General features: G+C 54.2%; 1 protein-coding gene across 2 annotated transcripts; it reads right to left on the minus strand.

Moving 5' to 3' along the window:
* Positions 1-7768: 7768 nt before the first annotated feature.
* Positions 7769-18445, minus strand: PLPP2 (phospholipid phosphatase 2). 2 transcript variants are annotated; one of them, XM_055103180.2, is made up of 6 exons: positions 18308-18445; positions 14988-15139; positions 14442-14719; positions 9701-9758; positions 8939-9115; positions 7769-8266 (listed from the first exon to the last, which is right to left on the minus strand). In XM_055103180.2, the coding sequence occupies exons 1-6, from the start codon at positions 18357-18359 to the stop codon at positions 8117-8119; spliced, it is 867 nt and encodes a 288-aa protein (XP_054959155.1). In that variant the 5' UTR covers positions 18360-18445; the 3' UTR covers positions 7769-8116. The 2 variants fall into 2 exon arrangements, with proteins under 2 accessions (XP_054959155.1, XP_054959156.1); XM_055103181.2 differs by having other exon boundaries at positions 18349-18411.
* Positions 18446-19546: the final 1101 nt, after the last annotated feature.

The following is a 19546-nucleotide window of genomic DNA, read 5'->3' on the forward strand; positions in this document are numbered from 1 at the left end:
ATTGCTCAGTCTGTTGTTGCCCAGGCTGGAGTGCAGTGGCATGATCTTGGCTCACTGCAACCTCCGCCTCCTAGGTTCAAGTGATTCTCTCCTGTTTCAGCCTCACGAGTAGCTGGGACTACAGGCACCCACCACCACGCCTGGCTAGTTTTTGTATTTTTAGTAGAGACAGGATTTCACCACGTCCAGACCATGGTGAGACCATGGCCAGACTGGTCGCAAACTCCTGACCTCAGATGATCCACCCGCTTCGGCCTCCCAAAGTGTTGAGATTCCAGGCATAAGCCACCACACCTGGCCAAGAAATACATATTGTAAGGCTACAGCTGCTACAGATAATGATTCCCCTGATGGATCTGGGCAAAGCAAATTGAAAACCTTCTGAAACGGATGCACCTTCTAGATGCCACTAAGAACATTTATGATTAATTCATGTGAGGAGGTCAAGAATCTCAACATTAACAGGAGTTTAAAAGGACTGGACTCCAACCCTCACGAATGACTTTGGGGGATTCAAGACTTCAGAGAAGGAAGGAGCCACAGTTGTAGTGAAAATAGCAAGAGAATTAGAAGTGGAAGCTGAAGATGTGAGTACATTGCTACAATCTCATGATAAAACTGAACAGAAATAGCAAGAGAATTAGAAGTGGAGGCTGAAGATGTGAGTACATTGCTACAATCTCATGATAAAACTGAACGGATGAGGATGTGCTTCCTATGGATTAGCAAAGTAGTTTCTTGAGACGAAATATTCTCCTGGTGAAGAAGCTGTGAACATTGTTGAAATAACAACAAAGGATTTAGATTATTACATAACCTGGCCGGGCGCAGTGGCTCACACCTGTAATCTTGGCACTTTGGGATGCCAAGGCAGGAGGATCGCTTGAGCCCAGGAGTTCAAAACCAACCTGGGCAACATAGGAAGACCCTGTCTCTACAGAAAATTTTTTTACAGATTAGCTGGGTGTGGTGGTTTGCACAGGTAGCCCCAGCTACTTGAGAGCCTGAGGCAGGAGGATAGCTTGAGCCAGGGAGGTCAAGGCTGCAGTGAGCTATGATCACGCCACTGCACTCCAGCAAGGGCAGCAGAGCAAGACCCTGTCTCAAAAAAAAAAAAGAAAATTACATAAACTTAGCTGATAAGCAGCAGCAGGATTTGACAGGATAGACTCCAATTTTGAAAGAAGTTCTACTGTGCGTAAAATGCTGTCAAACAGTATTTCGCGCTATAGAGAAATATTTTCTGGAAGTAAGAGTCAATCGATATGGCAAACTTCAAACTCCAGAGGGGACACTGCTGATTTCACATCCATTGGAAAGACTTCTTTTTTTTTGTTTATTTTTTTTGAGACAGAGTCTCACTGTGTCACCCAGGCTGGAGTGCAGCGGTACCCACTGTAGCTCATTGTAGCCCCAAACTCCTGGGCTCAAGCGATCCTCCTGCCTCAGCCTCCCAAAGCGCTGGGTTTACAGGCATGAGCCACCATACCTAGGAAGACTTCTTGCTTTTTTTTTTTTTTTTTTGAGATGGAGCCTCGCTCCAGGCTGGAGTGCAGTGGCGTGATCTCGGCTCACTGCAACCTCTGTCTCCCGGGTTCTAGCGATTCTCCTGCCTCAGCTTCCTGAGTAGCTGGAATTACGGGCACCCACCACCATGCCCTGCTAATTTTTGCATTTTTAGTAGAGACAGACTTTCACTATGTTGGCCAGGCTGGTCTTGAACTCCTGACCTCAGGTGATCCACCCGCCTCGGCCTTCCAAAATGTTCTGATTACTGGTGTAAGCCACCACGCCTGGCCAAGATCTCTTTCTGGACACTCTCCATGGGACATTTGCTTTTTCACTTCAGAGATGTGGAATTTCTTGTTCCAACAGTTTCTAGTCAGTAAACCCTGTGACTATCCCAGGCATGCCATGGCCAACCCCTTCCATGAAACGCTTCTCATGAGAATAGATTTGGGATCTGGGGGCCGCATCTCTTCCCACAGGTAACTCTTCTGGATGACCCCAGCTCCAATGCTGTCTCTTGTCCTCAGAATCTGTAATTTATTGGCCTTACTGATTGCAACTATATCATCCTTACAAGGCCCACAAGAGCCCGGGTGACAGGCACTGGTGTCCTTCTCTGGGGTTAAAGGTGCATCTGCATGTGTCTCCTTGTGGATCAAGGCCTCCATTTCAACTAGTAGATGTGAGACGTTTGCTCCAATGGAGGACAGGGCTCCAGGTCACCTCCTCCCTGCACATGGGCACTCGGGGCTAGCCCAGCCTCCTTTCCCAGTGGGCTACTTTCCAGTCTCACTCACAATCGCTCTGAGTGACTCTGGAAAGAAGACAGTTATGGAACCTCTCCCTGTCCAAGTCATTCTGCTGATAGATCTGCATAACTCATCTCAGTGAAGCCTGGACCGCCTTGGGAAGATTACCTCTGCCTCTGTAATTCAGACAAAGAATATGAGGCGCAGAGGCTGTGACCACGCAGGTGACCCAGCCCCGTCTGCAGTAGCTGGGATTGAAGCTAAGTTCTCACATTCACAGGGTGCCATGAGGGCCTCCTGATCTCAAGATCCAAAGTGTGGCTGGCATTTCCATTAACACTGACATACATATGTGAGCATTTTGATGTGTAAAATTTTGCCAAGTGTCTCACATATTATCTTTTATCATAGTCACAGAATTCTGTCTTCCTCGATATAAATACTTGTCTTTTTAGAGTTGATTTTCCATAGAGCCAGCAGCTAAAATATTCCAAATGTGTTTTTCACCATGGTTGTTTCATTGTTGGAATTCATGTTCCATTACGTGGCAATGCATCTCTCTCTGCTGCTCTCCCACCTGAGCGGCAGCCAGGCTAACAATACACCGGGGGCACGTCTCCTCCTGAGCGGCAGCCGGGCTAACTATACGCCGGGGGCACGTCTCCTCCAAGGGAAGAAAACACCTGGCAGGACGCGACATTCTGAACTGTGAGGACTTTTGGGGGGACCAAAGTTTCTGAAGGTGGCAGTTTGTGTCTCAGTCTCCATGGGGTCCAGAATTGACCACAGAGCAGAAGGCAACAGGGAGCCACTGGATTCACGGGGTGGCTTGAACGTTTAAGCTCCGACATAAGAAGTCACGCCCTCCCTGCGTTTCAATGTCCACAAATACCATAAACCACCTGCATAACTGTCTAGGAGTTTCAACTCATCGTCCAACGTCTAGAGGAAGGTGCTTTCAAATGTTTATAATAGATCAGGTCAGGATGTGGACTAGGATGTTTTATCAATTAATTAATTGATTGATTACAAAATGTAAGTCTTTTAATCTGAAATAGGGCTGGAGAATTTAGCAATGTAGTATCAATTCCACATGAGCCTTCGAAGATCAGTTGTGCCATCTGCCTCTCAGTAAGCATTGGCATGTGACGTTTCTTTCCTAACATGGGGTTTAATTTCATTTAGCTACTGTTCCATCCATTCATAATTTGAAAATCATTTTGTCTTTAGAAAAACCGTACGACTGGCCAGGTACAGTGGCTCACGCTTGTAATTCCAGCACTCTGGGAGGCTGGCAGGAGGATTGCTTGAGACCAGGAATTCGAGACCAGCCTGGGCAACATGGCAGAACCCCAGTCTCTATCAAAAAAAATATAAAAATTAGCCGGGCGTGGTGGCGTACATCTATACTTCCCGCTACTCGGGAGTCTGAGGCGGGGGGATCGCTTGAGCCTGGGAGGTCAAGGCTGCAGTGAGCAGTAACTGCACCACTGCAGTCCTGCCTGGGCGACAGAGCCAGACCCTGTCTCAAAAAAGAACACCCACATCCCTCCAAAAGCATACTATTACCTTTTCTATTAGATATCTCAACTGCTGTACCTATTGCTCAAAGTTATGACAAAAATCTCTCATGTTGTGTTGTGGATTCCCTGAGGTGCAGCCTGCGGTGTGGCCCTGGACTCAGGAAACCCCTGCAGGGAAGCTGTGTTGCTTGTCCACGTGTGGTGGGGGGAGGTTTCCAGCCAGACAGGTAAGCACCTGCAGCGACACCCTCCCGTCCACACCCACCCTGCCCTGACCCCAGGCGAGGGCCATGGAATCACAGGTAAGTCGTCTTTACTCAGTCATCATCTATTCATTCACTGGGCTAATTCATTCATAAATTCCATTGCTGGAACCTCATAATTCCAAATAACCTAAGCTTCCCTCTGCTGTGCATTGCCCTCACCACATGCCTTGCCTGGTCTGTTCATTCTTCCTGGAGATTCCCTGTCCTTGTAATGCCATTAAAATGTCTAAACTAGGCTGCTTGCTTATAAAACAGCAACTCAAAGTAAAAACAACAAACAAAACTAGGCTTAGATCCAACAAATCACAACTGTTCAAAACGAGGCTAACAAAATGCCGCAGCTCGTTACGTCTCAGAAATGGGAAGTCAACAGGCGAAGGGTGAGACCTGGGAGCTGTCCAGCTCCTGAAAACACGCGGCGGGAGACTGAAGAACAAAGATTCCCTACATTGCAGACAACGTGCCTCTTCCCGTCGTAGGAGGTGGTCAGCAGCTGAGAGCACGGGGGCAGACATTCAGGCTTGGGGCTCAACAAGCCTCTGGGGAAACACCCAGACCAACCCTGGGGGCTCACAGACCCCCAAATCCCCATCACCAACGTGGTCCAGAAGGCCGCAGGCCACACCACTGCCGTGTGAAGTCAAGGAAACACTGCCTTCTTGCATCAGGTCCTAATAACTAACGTTAAAAGTTTAAATAACGTGGCCGGGCACAGTGGCTCACGTCTACAGTCCCAGCACCTTGGGAGGCCGAGGCGGGTGGATCACCCGAGGTCAGGAGTTCGGGACCAGCCTGGCCAACACGGTGAAACTCCGTCTCTACTAAAAATACAAAAATTAGTCGGGCATAGTGGCAGGTGCCTGTAATCCCAGCTACTCAGGAGGCTGAGGCAGGAGAACGGCGCGAACCCGGGAGGCGGAGGTTGCAGTGAGCCAAGATCGTGCCACTGCACTCCAGCCTGGGCAATAGAGCGAGACTCCTTCTCAAAAATAAATAAATAAATAAATAAATAAATAAATAAATAAATAAATATTGTCCCACTAAAAGTAAAGGTAATGACATTTTGAACTTAGGACAATTTTCTCAGGCAGAGTTTTCCTTTTTTGACTTAAGATAAAATTTTTCAAAGAGTAGCTTAGTGATCCCCACATACACAGCACATAGACTTAACAGCCACTAATGTTTTGCCATGTTTGATTCATGTTTTTGTGTTATGAAATATTGTAAGTTGCAGACATCACAAAATTTCACTCCTAAATACTTCAGTATGCACCTATAAGAAAAGTAACCACGACAGTGGGTGCGGTGGTGGCGCCTGTAGTCCCAGCTACTCAGGAGGCTGAGGCGGGAGGATCACTTGAGCCTGGGAGGTCGAGCCTGCAGTGAGCAGTAACTGCACCACTGCCCTCCAGCCTGGGCAACAGAATGAGACCCTGTCTCTAAAAAACAAAGTACATGGCCGGGCGCAGTGGCTCATGCCTGTAATCCCAGCACTTTGGGAGGCCGAGGCGGGCGGATCACGAGGTCAGGAGATCGAGACCATCCTGGCTAACACAGTGAAACCCCATCTCTACTAAAAATACAAAAAAAATCAGCCAGGCGTGGTGGCGGGCGCCTGCAGTCCCAGCTACTCGGGAGGCTGAGCCGGAGAATGGCATGAACCCGGGAGGCGGAGCTTGCAGTGAGCCGAGATCGCACCATTGCACTCCAGCCTGGGCGACAGAGTGAGACTCCGTCTCAAAAAAAAAAAAAAAAAGTACGTATGATTTCCTACAAAACCACAATAACATATTGTAGCTAACAAGCTCAAAAAAATTTCTGCCTCTCATCAAATACTCAGGAGTTTTTCAAAAACCAATTAGCCTCAGAAGGTAGGAGAAATGCCGGGCCAGGAGGACATCGCCATGGGAAATGATATTTACATGGCTAAGAATCTGAGTTTCCTGTGAGAAACAACGGAAAAAATACCCTCCTTGTACAATGAGAGAAAATACTATTTTTTTCCATAAAACCATAAGGGTGTGGGCAGTGTAAACCTAAAATTATGCACGAGAGCTTCCCCATCGCTCCATGTGGGTAGAGAAACGCTCCAGCGTGTCTGCTCTCTTGGTGCTGGGAATCTGTGAGAATTCCTGAGCCCGACACACAGCGTCTCGGCTTTTCTCATCAGATGCAGACCAGTGCATGCGTGGTCCAGCTGGGCAGCACAGAAACAGCAAGAGGCCACTGGCTCCCAAACCAAAGCTGGGCCCTTCTGGCTTTGGAGGACCCTCTGGGGATGGCTGTGGTCAGCACAGCTCTTTCCTTCTCTGCTCTCACAGCTGTGGTGCCGGTGGTCTTTGTGAAGCACGGAGACTCCCCCAGTCAAGGCCAACGGCTGGACTCAGCTGCGTCATCTCCCTCACCCCGAGCTTCCTCTGCTCCTCACTCTTCACTGGCCGTCCCAACACGGCCACCTGCCCCCCAGCAAACCACACGAGTCGTGGGCACTGTAGCTGCGTCCACAGACTTGCCTTCATCCCTCACTGCGGTCCTGGCTTTCAAGGCCGTTGCACCTGGGAGGAGACTGAGGTGCTGGCTGGTGTCAGGGCCTCTGCATCTTTCCCATTTGCTCCTGATCCAAGTGACTCTGTCTGCGGGGTCTGGCTGGGAACCTCTCCCCCATCCACTGCCAGAGGCTCACATTCTGAGCCCAGATACATCCTGGTAGTCTCCGTCCTGGGATACCTGAGCTCCTTGGCCCTGGGAAGCTTCAGTGTGACTTTCTTGGCCAGGAACCTGTCTGACACCTGCGTGGAGCCAAGTCCCTGACGTTGAGCGAGAGTTCTGCAGTGTCTGGGTCACCTTCCTTCCCATCCGCCAAGGGCAGGTCTCCTCCATCTTGGCCCCTAGGGTGGGGATCCCAGGCTGCATCTTTGCCCCCCGCCCTCCCCGCCCAGTGCTACATTACCCTCACCGTAGGCTCAGGCCTGATAGGAACACCCTGCAAGGGCCGGGGAATAAGATACTTACGTTACCCACTTTAAAAAAACAAATTTACCCTTTTTACTCTCCATTGAAAAAGTAAGCTCTGTATGTTCCGTATTCATTTCAGGGCAACCAGCCCCTGAATTCCCTGTTTCAGAAGTGTGGCCCCCAGGTGCACAGGGGTTGACATGAACAGAGGGGAGGGGTTCGGGCCAAAGAGACCAGCTTTGGGCCTAAAGGACACAGGGACTGGACGAACCTGTGGAGGGGTTCAGAAGGGGGCTGAGGCGTCGGCTCCAGGCTAAAATCCTGTGTGTGGTCCTTCAGGCCTGACAACAGGCTCTCCTGGCGGACCTCCCAGGGATACTGCCCTCCCCACCCAGACTCAGGCCCTGGGGGCGTCCAGCCACGTGCTCACTCACACCACGCTCTCAGCTCAAGTGCCTCTGTTGAGAAGCCTCTACTAGGAACGTGGGGCAGGGGCCTCCCCGAGGGAGGCTGGGTCCTTCAACCTGCAGCAGCCTTTTGTTTAGGCCCCTCTCAGCAGTGAAATGACCCTCGTGTGTGCTGATCCACCTGACCCTTGACCCCAGCACTGTGCTGGGAGAAACGCAAGGGGCGGGTTGGCTTCTGGCTTCTACCATCACAGCAGGTGAGTTTGCTTGATAGCTGAGCTGCGCTGAGCCCAGCAGGGGAGCCCTCGGATGTGAGAAACACAGTCCCAGAACGGCCATAAGGAACAGAAGCACTGAGATCGTTTGTCAAACAGGTGCCCTATTTTACTAAAAACCACATATACATTACATTTTACAAAACAGCAACTATCTGATCTCTCGGTCCCTTCCTTAACCCCATAAAAAGAAGGGGATATTTGGGGACCGACGGGAACAGGTTCCCCTCCAAATGCTGAGGGCTATCCAGGCATCTCCAGACTCCTGGTCCAGTGCAGGGCAGGGGGCAGCGGAGCCCGCTCACTGCTCCCATCAGCCCAGGGTTCCTGGAGCCCGTCCAGAGCCCTCAGTGCCTAACCAGGGCTGGAGGGACCACCTGGGTGGGCCTCAGCTGGACTCACAGCAGCTCCCTGCCTGGGCGGGGTCCGGCCTCAGGAGGAGGAGTGCGGGTATCCATAGTGGTTGTGATCAGCCTCGCCCAGGGTCAACGTCAGTGACAGGCTGGGCTTCCGTTCCAGCTCCTCCTCCTTCAGACAGTGCTGTGGGGGTCGGGCTTTGAAGAAGTCTGAGATGTAGCGGACCTGGTAGAGCAGAGGGTGGTGAGAATGGGCAGGGGGCTGTCCAGGTACCAGGGACATGGGCATGAGCAGGAGGGGGAGGAACAGGGTCCCAGGTGGGAAATGAGAGGAGTAGTGCCTGGGGTGGGAAGAGAGCGCTCTTAGTGGAGGACCAGTGGGGAGCACTGAGGAGCTGACAGGCCCAGGGAAGAACTGCAGTAGGGCCAGGGGTCCAGAGAAGGACTGGGGTGCACGGAAAGGAGTCCTGTGCACTGGGGTGCAGGGGAGGAATGGGGGCATGGAGGGGGGTCCAGGGAAGGACTGGGATTGGGGGGAAGGGGTCCCGGGGAGGACTTTGGGGGTAATGAAGAGGGTCCAGGTAAGGACTGGGACTGGGGAGAAGGGGTCCAGGGGAGGACTGGGGGGAAGGATGGGGTAAAGGGAAGGACTGGGGTTGGGGGAAGGGGTCCAGGGGAGGACTGGGGGGAAGGATGGGGTAAAGGGAAGGACTAGGACTGGGGGGAAGGATGGGGTAAAGGGAAGGACTGGGGTTGGGGGAAGGGGTCCCAGGGAGGACTGACAGGGAGGAGGCCCAAGGAAGGACTCAGTGGGACAAGGTACCCAGGGCAACACTAGGGTTGGCTGGGGAGTGGTCTCTGGACAACACAGGGGATAGAGTTAGGGTTAGAAGCTCACAGTGAGGGCAGCCACCAGTGCCCCCTGCAGGAGGCCAACAAGGACATCGCTCCAGTGGTGTTTGTAATCAGACACGCGGGTGTAGCCCACGTAGAGGGCAAAGGCCACCAGGAAGAACTGGACTGTGGGTCGCAGCAGCCGTGCCCACTTCCAACAGAGCCGTGCCTGCACATACAGCTGGAGTGGGGAGAGAATGTGTTAGCCTGTGCACCTGCCAGGTGCTCCCCCTCCCCCTGCACAGACGTGTTAGCCTGTGCACCTGCCAGATGCTCCCCCTCCCCCTGCACAGACGTGTTAGCCTGTGCACCTGCCAGGCGCTCCCCCTCCCCCTGCACAGACGTGTTAGCCTGTGCACCTGCCAGATGCTCTCCCTCCCCCTGCACAGACATGTTAGCCTGTGCACCTGCCAGATGCTCCCCCTCCCCCTGCACAGACGTGTTAGCCTGTGCACCTGCCAGATGCTCTCCCTCCCCCTGCACAGATGTGTTAGCCTGTGCACCTGCCAGGCACTCCCCCTCCCCCTGCACAGACGTGTTAGCCTTGCACCTGCCAGGCGCTCCCACTCGCACTGCACAGATGGCAGCACTGAGGCCGGAGGCAAACACTGGTCAGCCCAGGGCTTCCCGTTTTTATAAACAAATCAGTTAGCCCCCCTCACCACCACTACCCACCCATTTTACAGCTGGAAAAACTGAGGTCCAGGGAAGGGAGTGACTTAGCCATGGTTCCCCCGAAAAGCAAGCCCGGGAGAAACAGACTCACCGCCAAGAACACCATGCAGTACATCCCAAAGGAAGAGTGTCCCGAGTAGAAAGACAACCTGAGGAAGGAGAAGGGGCAGGTGGCTCACTCAGCGCCTTCCAACCTCCCCCTTGTCCCCGCCCCGCCCACAGAAGGGAGGGCTCGACACGGAGGCTGCTGCTGTTAGATGCACTCAAATCCCAGTAGCAGAAACTGTTCCCCTTTTCTGTTCCAGTCATCTGATAATGGAATAAGAGTCTCTGACTGGGGCTGTGGCATGAGATGCCTCATCCGTGAAGACTCTGAGGCCTGAACCCAAAACCCAGGGCAGACAATCGTGTCTGGCAAGCAGGCAACACCACAGTTTCATTTTCACCATGTTTCTTTTCAGGATTTTCTCCTATCTGCAGAACTGAGGGAAGACTTATTTTTATATAAATTCAAGATTCGGTGAAGGACATCAAGAAAGACAGAAAATAGCAGAGCAAGAAACTTCAAAAGCAATTTTTAAAAATGGCAAAAAAGTCACAATCCACTTTTTTGGAACTACTCAAAAGCTTGCAGCCACCAGAAGACTTATCAAGATAAACCAGCTGAATCTCAGAACAAACAGCCTTGTCGCATTTTAACTCATCCTGGTCCCTCTCCCACTGCCTAGACTGGTGGTGGCCTGAGGATTCCAAGAACAGACTTTATTTGCAACTGTGGACGGGAGTATGGCTCAAGGGCTGGCCTTGATCTCACCTGACTGGACATTCTCCCAGTGCTGAGGTGCTACCTGGGGGACATTTGTAGGAAACATTCACAACAAATTTATTATTCTCTGCTGCCTGGGGCCACAGACAGCAGATGAGGCAAACAACAGACTAACCAAACAGGCCAGGGAATAAAATGCTCTGGGCGATGAGGGCCTGGAACGCAGACAGAGCTGTGCAGGAGCTCAGGAGAGGCCTGCGAGGGCCCGAAGCTAAGCTCTCACGTCTGGCCGCCTTCAGGCTCCGCACACACAGGAAGCAAAAGCTAAGGCAGAGTTGAAAATGTGTTTAACCGCGGAAGGGCTGACCCCACATGCACACAGACCCTTCTACAAACTCTGGGAGGGTTTTATGGGTTTTTTTGATTCCAGATGTTTAAGGAAATCTCTGTCCTATCACTTACCACTGGGCTAAAAGAATAGGAAGAAACGGCCCCACGTGACAAAAAATACAGACTTTACAACCAGAAAAGTCATTAAACAAATAACTACTGCAACAAACAGCAAGAACAAACCCGGGAGAGGGCGTAGGATCATATTTCCAGAGTTGCTACATTATAATATTCTAAACACCCAGTTTAAAACAAAGCAAAACAGGCCGGGGGTGCGGTGGCTCACTCCTGTAATCCCAGGACTTTGGGAGGCCGAGGCGGGCGGATCACGAGGTCAAGAGATCAAGACCATCCTGGCCCACACGGTGAAATGCCGTCTGTACCAAAAATACAAAAATTAGCTGGGTGTGGTAGCACATGCCTGTAGTTCCAGCTACTTGGGAGGCTGAGGCAGGAGATTTGCTTGAACTTGGGAGGTGGAGGTTGCAGTGAGCCGAGATGACGCCATTGCACTCCAACCTGGCAATAGGGTGAGACTCTGTCTCAAAAAAAAAAAAAAAATTACAAGGCATGTAGAAAAACACACGTGTGGCCAATACACAGGGAAAAAAATGTAATAATAGAAATTGTCCCTCAGGACACCCAGATGTTGGACTTACTAGACACTTTCTAAGACAGGGCCTGACTTGAACTTCTGGGCTCCAGCGATCCTCCTGCCTCACCCTCCCAAATAGCTGTGACAACAGTTGTGTGCCACCAAGCCTGGGTTCTAGACAAACACTTTTAGTTAGCCATTTAAAATATGTTCAAAGAAAAAAGTAAAAATAAATAAATAAATACTATGTTCAAAGAGCCAAAGGAATATGAGAACAATGTCTCACCAAACAGAGAATATCAATAAAGAGAAAGAAGTTATAAAAAGGAACCAAATAAAGATTTGGTTATCTGAAATGAAAAATCACTTGAGGGAGGCTCAGTAGCAGGTCTGAGGAAGCAGAAGAAAAAAGACAATGAACTTGAAAATAGGTCAATTGGCCGGGCGCGGCGGCTCACACCTGTCATCCCAGCACTTTGGGAGGCAGAGACGGGCAGATCACAAAGGTCAGGAGTTCGAGACCAGCCTGGCCAACATGGCGAAACCCCGTCTCTACTAAAAATACAAAAATTAGCTGGGCGCAGAGGCACACGCCTGTAATCCCAGCTACTCGTGAGGCTGAGGCAGGAGAATTGCTTGAACCCAGGAGGCAGAGGTTGCAGTGAGCTGAGATTATGCCACTGCACTCCAGCCTGGGCGACAGAGCAAGACTCCAACTCAAAAAAACAAAGAAAATAGGTCAATTAAGATTATTTGGCCGGGCGCGGTGGCTCAGCCTGTAATCCCAGCACTTTGGGAGGCCGAGGAGGGTGGATCACCTGAGGTCAGGAGTTCGAGACCAGCCTAGCCAACATGGTGAAACCCCGTCTCTACTTAATACAAAAAATTAGCTGGGCATAGTGGTACGCACTTGTAATCCCAGTTACTCGGCAGGCTGAGGCAGAGAATCTCTTGAACCCGGGAGGCAGAGGTTACAGTGAGCCGAGATCGTGCCACTGCTCTCCAGCCTGGGGGACAAGAGAGAGACTTCGTTTCAAAGAAAAAAAAAAAGATTATTCGGCTGGGGCCAGGTGTGGTGGCTCACGCCTGCTACTCAGGAGGCTGAGGCAGGAGAATTGCTTAATCCCAGGAGGCAGAGGCTATAGTGAGACGAGATCACGTCACCGCACTCCAGCCTGGGCGACACAGCGAGACTCTTTCTCAAAAAAAAAAAAGAAAAGAAAAAAAAAGATTATTCAGCCTGGCTGAAAAAAAGAAAAAAAAAAAAAGATTATTCAGCCTGGCCAGGCACAGTGTGGCTCACGCCTGCAATCCCAGCACTTTGGGAGGCCAGGGTGGGTGGATCACCTGAGATCAGGAGTTTGAGACCAGCCTGGCCAACGTGATGAAACCCCACCTCTACTAAAAATACAAAAAGTTAGTCGGGCGTGGTGGTGCACGCCTGTAGTCCTAGCTACTCAGGAATCTGAGGTAGGAGAATCGCTTGAACCCAGGAGGCAGAGGTTGCAGTGAGCCAAGATCACACCACTGCACACTGCACTCCAGCCTGGGTGACAGAACAACATTCTGTCTCAAAAAATAAAATTAATAAAAGTAAATGAAAATACAAAAATTAGCCGGGGGTGGTGGCGCACACCTGTAATCCCAGCTACTGGGGAGGCTGAGGCAGGGGAAGCACTTGAACCCAGGAGGTGGAGGTTGCAGTGAGCCAAGATTGCACCACTGCACTCCAGCCTGGGCCCAGACTCTGTCTCAAAAAAAAAAAAAAAAAGAAAAAAAAAAGATTATTTACCCTGAACAGGCTCGGTGGCTCACACCTCTAATCCCAGCACTTTGGGAGGCTGAGGCGAGAGGATTGCTTGAGCCCAGGCATTCGAGACCAGCCTGGGCAACATGGTGAGACCCTGTTTCTACAAAAAAATTTAAAAACCAGCCGGATTTGGTGGTGTATGCCCGTAGTACCAGCTACTTGGAAGGCAGAGGTGGGAGGATGGTTTGAGCCCAGGAGTTCAAGTCCTGGGCAAGATAGCAAGACCCCCATCTCTAAAAGGAAAAAAAAAAATTAAAAGCAAAACAAACAAACAAAAAAAGACAGTAATGAGGAATTGAAAAAAGAAGATACAACCTAAGCAAACCTCAACAAAATGACAGAGGTCCTTCCTTATCAGTAATTACATTGAATATAAATAAACACTCCAATTAAAAGTCAAAGTTTCATTAAATGCCTTAATTCAATAAAAAGATTAATATATAATTTTAAAAACATAAAAAAAAAAGTCAGAGATCTGGCTGGATGTGGTGGCATACACCTGTAATCCCAGCACTTTAGGAGGCCAAAGTGGGCGGATCACTTGAGCTCAGGAATTCAAGACCAGCCTGGGCAATATGGCAAAACCCTGTTTCTACCAAAAAAAAAATAAACAGTAGCTGGATGTGGTGGCACATGCCTGTAGTCCTAGCTACTCAGGAGGCTCAGGTGGGAAGACGGCTTGAGCCTGGGAGTCCGAGGCTGCAGTGAGCTCAGATCATTGCACTCCAGCCTGGGTGACAGAGTGAGCCTCTGTCTCAAAAAAAATCAGAGATTGGACAATACATTAAAAAACATGGCCCAATTTCATGCTAGGTATAAGACACTTACTTTACAGTCAGAGACATAAACAGGTTGAAAGTCCAAGAATGGAAAAAAAAAATATTCCGTGCAAACAATAACAAAAAGAGAACCAGAATAGCTATATTAATATCAGACAAAACAGACATCAAGACAAAAATTGTTGAGACAAAACTCATATATCTCATTCTATGATGATGAAATGGTCAATCTTTCAAAAATATATAACAATTACAAAGGTAAATGTACTAAACAACAGAACCGCAAAATACTTAAAGCAAAAACTGACAGAATGTTACAACATGGATGAACTTCAAAAACATACAAGAATGCACTAACTTATACAAAAATTAGCCAGGCGTGGTGGCGCACGCCTATAGTCTCAGCTGCCTGCTGGCTCTTCATGATTTGGCTTCAGGGCCTTCTTCAGCTCCCATTCCCCACAAGAGTGAAGGCTGCTGGTCCACACCCACCTGGCCTCGGTGACATCAGCAGGGTTTCCCCTGCACACTTTCTCCAGCTGCACGTAGACCGAGCAGTTGACCCGGCTCCAGTCAGGGTCGCAGACGGCTAGGAAGTTGGGCCTCAGACGCCCAATCATGTACTTGGCCAGGTCTGTCAGAGACTGGCTCACGGCAGCCCCAAACAGGAAGGTCCCCAGCACCTTGTATACAGCAGCCACGTAGTTGTTGAAGTCCGAGCGAGAATAGAGCCGGTCTGTGTACACCAGGTAGGCTTCCCCAGCCGAGACCTGCAAGAGCAGCCGCAGGAACCAGTGGGGATCTCGGTCAGCCCAGGGGCCCTCACTCCTCCGCACGGGCCTCCCCAAGGCTGCTGGAGAGCTGGGGACTCTGAAGGGGGCCCTATTACCCACAGGTACCACTCAGGGCAAGGCTGTGTCCCCCGGCCCCACACAGACCTCCAGGGCAGGGCTGTGCCACCCCCCATCAGGCCCCCAGGGTAAAGCTGTGCCCCACCCCATCCCCCTACCCAGTCCCTCTGAGCCCCTCCTGCCTTACAAGGACGACGGTGGCCGTGATGGTGACCCCAGCCATGAGCCCGTGGGTGATGGTATCTGGACGGTAGGGGTACCGGATGGAGTTATCCCCGCAGTAAAATCCTCGCTTGTACGGGGCGTTCACCAGCGTCAGGATAGCGAAGGGCAGGGAGGCTGGTGGGGAAGAAAAGCCTGGGAGCTGTGAGGTTCTCTCACCAGCTGGGCCTTGGGGCCCCACACACCTGCCTTGGGGCCCCACACACCTGCCTTGGCCTGGAGGCCTCCCACCTCTACTCTCACCAGACAGCAAGGAAGAGCTTTTTTCACAGCCCAAATAACACTCCCTTTCCCATCCCCCTCAGACAAACACAAACTCCCCAGGCGCTCTGCCCCTCATACCCTGGCAGCCTCCTTTCTGCTCCTTGAACTAACTCAGCAAACACCCACCTTTGCACAGCCACTTCTCTCTGCCCAAAATATCTTTTTTTTTTTTTTTTTTTTTTAATTTTTAAAAGTAGAGACAGGGGTCTCATGTTGACCAGGCTGGTCACAAACTCCTGGGCTGGAGCGATCCTCCAGCATCAGCCTCCCAAAGTGCTGAGATTACAGGTGTGAGCCAACGTGCCAGGCCCCAAAGTATCTCTAATTTATGTGCCGGGCCCCAAAGTAGCTCTGAGTAACCTCCACTCTCATCTCCCCTGCTGACTGTCCATGCCAGCGTCCCTCTCACAGAAGGAAAGGTCTGCTCTTTTTCCCTCTTCCTTATGCAAATCCCATGTGGAATTAGGCAGTCACGTGTGGGACACTGGAATTGATTTCCCCCCATCCACCCACCGGCGCCAGGAGGGGCCTACCGTATTCAGGGCAGAGTCCCTGGAGCCTGCTCAGGGCCTGGCCAGGGCAGATGTTTAATAAACATCGGTTAAAATAAGGCAGGACTTCTTTTAACCTAACAGCTGGCCAGAGAAGTCAGGAAAAAGCCAAGGAAGGGCACAGCTGAGACACCTTCGCTCACGCACTTGCCCCTTCATCGACCAGCCACGTGGTGACCAGGACAGACCCAGCCCTGGCCTCAGGGATCAAAGACACATTCAGGAGCCACTTATGGAAGGTGCTGCCATGGCACTGGGGCTCCTGGGGCCCTGCTGAGCTGAGGGTGGCCAGGGAAGCAGGAGTCATCTACGGAGAACGGGGCAGAGGGCAGGTGCACAACAAAAGCCCTGGTCGGCTAGCCCAGAGACAAACCAAGGCAGGGCATCCTTTGGCCCAGCAGGGCAAGTACAAAAGGGTGTGGCTTTTCTAAGTTCTGAATGTCAGCGGAGGGGCAGGGAGCCCCACACTCCTCCCGACATGCTAACTCCAAGGGCCCTAGGACACCGTACACCTTCCATGCTGGCTAAGTCTGGGGAAATAATCTGGTGAAGAAAACAGAGGTCTGCCTCACAGAGCAAGAAAGGTGAGGGAATGCAGAATAGAATGGGCAGGCCCGGCGTGGTGGCTCACGCCTGTAATCCCAGCACTTTGGGAGGCCGAGGCGGGCGGATCACGAGGTCAGGAGATCAAGACCATCCTGGCTAACACGGTGAAACCCCATCTCTACTAAAAATACAAAAATTATCTGGGTGTGGCGGTGTCCCAGCTCCTCGGGAGGCTGAGGCAGGAGAATCGTTTGAACTCAGGAGGCGGAGGTTGCAGTGAGCCGAGATTGCACCACTGCACACCAGCCTGGCGACAGGGCGAGATTCTGTCTCAAGAAAAAAAAAAAAAAAAAAAAAAGGGCAGCGCCAGGGCCTGGAGGCAGGGCAGGACCGCGGAGAGGGCGGGATGTAAGAACCTGCCTTCTGCTCCTACACAGGAGGGGCTGGAGCTGCTGTGAAGGGAGAGGCCTTGGAGGAGGCTCCTGCAGGAAAGTCAGGGTTACAAGATGCCGAGAAGGGAGTGCAGCCCCTGCCCACAGCTCTTGTCGGGCGGAGGCTCACACAGGTTAGCCTCCGTTTCCGACCTCCCTGCCCCAGCAACTCCAACTAGAGACTCAGGCACCCCCATAAGGACAGGCGCCGGGCTTCCCTCGGCCTGGAAAGCTCTCCCTGGGGTCCCCAAAACAGACACCTTCTCTTCATTTAGCCCCCGGGAGCCTTCCCGCCCTCACACTGCCCTCATGCCAGCACCTGGAACCTCAGTGTTGACTGAACTGTGGTGTGCTCAAGCTTCCAGCATGGAGGGGCACTCGGCCTGGCCACCACCCCTGGCACACGGCAGCAACAGCCAACCCCATCTCGGCTGTACCTCCCGCTGCTGTGTGACCTCCGGCAGGTGACTCAGCACCTCCCTCACAGGCTGTTGTAAGGGAAATGTTTGTTATTTGCATGTTGCTTAGTTCCTGGCATACAGAAAGTGCCACCTAAATGTTTAAATAAATAACACCACAGGTGCTCAGGAAATGGTACCCAGGGGTGGCAGACAGGGACTTCTTGCTGTCACCTGGCCCACCCTAAAAAAGGGTCTCCTTCGGGAGGTAAGAGGACTTGGCCTCTGCTGTGAGATGGCAGAGAAGCAGGAAACACGTTGGGGAGGAGGGCACCCCTCAGAGATAGAATTCCAGGGCCATTGTCTGTGCAGCCACAGAGCAAACACTCGGCCTTTGTTCCCGGGACCCTGCGGGAGGGGGGCCTCGGGATGCCCCTTCCGCCAGTGTGGCCCGCAAACCCGCCGGACAGGTTTGGTTCTTCTGGCCTCCCGGCCCCCCGCCACCCCGTTCACCCGAAGCCTGGGACCCAGCCTTTATCTCCAGTGTCTCCCCCGCCCGAGCCAGCAGGGCGGCTGGGCCTCCCCGCACGTGCACGGGTTCGAATCCCGCCGACGCACTGGGTGCCAGGACCGAGCGTCAGCCCTCTCCGCGCGCACCGGGAGCGCCCACCCCAGGGGCGGAGGCGCGGACGTCCTGCCGGGGTAACCCGCGGCCGCCCCCACCTCCCGGGCCCGCCCGGGCCGCCGCCCGCGTGAATCACCTCCCAGGCCAGGCGGGGCGGGAGGGGAGGCGCGCGCGCGGCCCCTCCGCACAGACTTCCTGCCGCCGGGGCGGGGGATGCTGGCCCCGGCTCCCCGGGCCTTTCGCGACCCCCATCCCCCTGGGCCTGGGACGCGGGGACCCCCGGGCCTGGGAGGGCGCGCGCAGTGCGGGGCGCGGAGGGAGGTCTGGTCCTCACGCGAGGTCCCCGCCTCCAGGGTCCTCGGAGGGACGAGGGCGTGCAGCCTCCGCCTTCCCCTGCAAACTTGCGCGCAGCCGGGGGCGTGTCCGTCCCGGGAGGGTCCCCCCCACACCCGGGTCCCCGCGGCTCTTACCGACCAGTAAGCACAGCACGTCGAGCAGCACGAAGACCCACCTCCGCTGCATGGTCCCCGCGACCCCCGACGCCGGTCCCAGCGCGTCCCGGCCCGGCCGCGGAGTCACGTGGCGCGGAGCCCGCCCCGCGCGGAGAGGAGGGGAGGGACGGGAAGGGGAGGGGTGGGGAGGAGGGGGAGAGGGGAGGAGGGGAGGGGAGGGGCGGGGAGGGGAGAGGGGGGAGGGGAGGGCAGGAGGGGGAGAGGGGAGGGGAGGGGAGGAGGGGAAGCGAGGGGCGGGGAGGGGAGGGGGGAGGGCAGGAGGGGAGAGGGGAGGAGGGGAGGGGCGGGGAGGAGGGGAGGGGCGAGGAGGGGCGGGGAGGGCACGAGGGGAGAGGGGAGGAGGGGAGGCGAGGCGAGGGGCAGGGAGGGGAGGGGGGAGGGGAGGCGAGGCGAGGGGCGGGGAGGGGAGAGGGGAGGGGGAAGGGGGGAGGGGAGGGCACGAGGGGAGAGGGGAGGAGGGGAGGGGCGGGGAGGGGAGGGGAGAGGGGGTAGGGGAGGGGGAGGGGAGGGCACGAGGGGAGAGGGGAGGAAGGGAGGCGAGGGGCAGGGAGGGGAGAAGGGGGAAGGGGAGGGCAGGAGGGGGAGAGGGGAGGGGGGGGAGGGGAGGCGAGGGGCGGGGAGGGGAGGGGGGAGGGCAGGAGGGGGGAGGAGGGGAGGGGCGGGGAGGGGGGAGGGGAGGCGAGGCGAGGGGCGGGGAGGGGGGAGGGCAGGAGGGGGGAGGAGGGGAGGGGCGGGGAGGGGAGAGGGGGTAGGGGAGGGGGAGGGGAGGGCACGAGGGGAGAGGGGAGGAAGGGAGGCGAGGGGCAGGGAGGGGAGAAGGGGGAAGGGGAGGGCAGGAGGGGGAGAGGGGAGGAGGGGAGGGGAGGGGGGGAGGGGAGGCGAGGGGCGGGGAGGGGAGGGCAGGAGGGGGGAGGAGGCGAGGGGCGGGGAGGGGGGAGGGGAGGGGGGACGGGGGGGACGGCAGCGGCGGGCAGGGGAGCGGCGGGCGGGGCGGGGCGGGGCGCGGCGGCCCCGGGACCGCGCGGACTCTGCCCCCGCCTGCCCGCGGCGCCCAAAGGAGCGGGTGGGGCGAGCGTGCGGGCGCCACGGGGACCTCGTCCGCTCGGAGTCCCGGCCCTGACCCGGGCTGTGCGGGTCTCCGAGCGGCGTGAGGTCCTCAGAGGCTGGAGGTTCCCCGCGGGTCGGGCCGGCGGAGCC

The sequence above is a fragment of the Pan paniscus genome, chromosome 20 (assembly GCF_029289425.2).
Source record: "Pan paniscus chromosome 20, NHGRI_mPanPan1-v2.0_pri, whole genome shotgun sequence".
Lineage (NCBI taxonomy): Eukaryota > Metazoa > Chordata > Mammalia > Primates > Hominidae > Pan > Pan paniscus.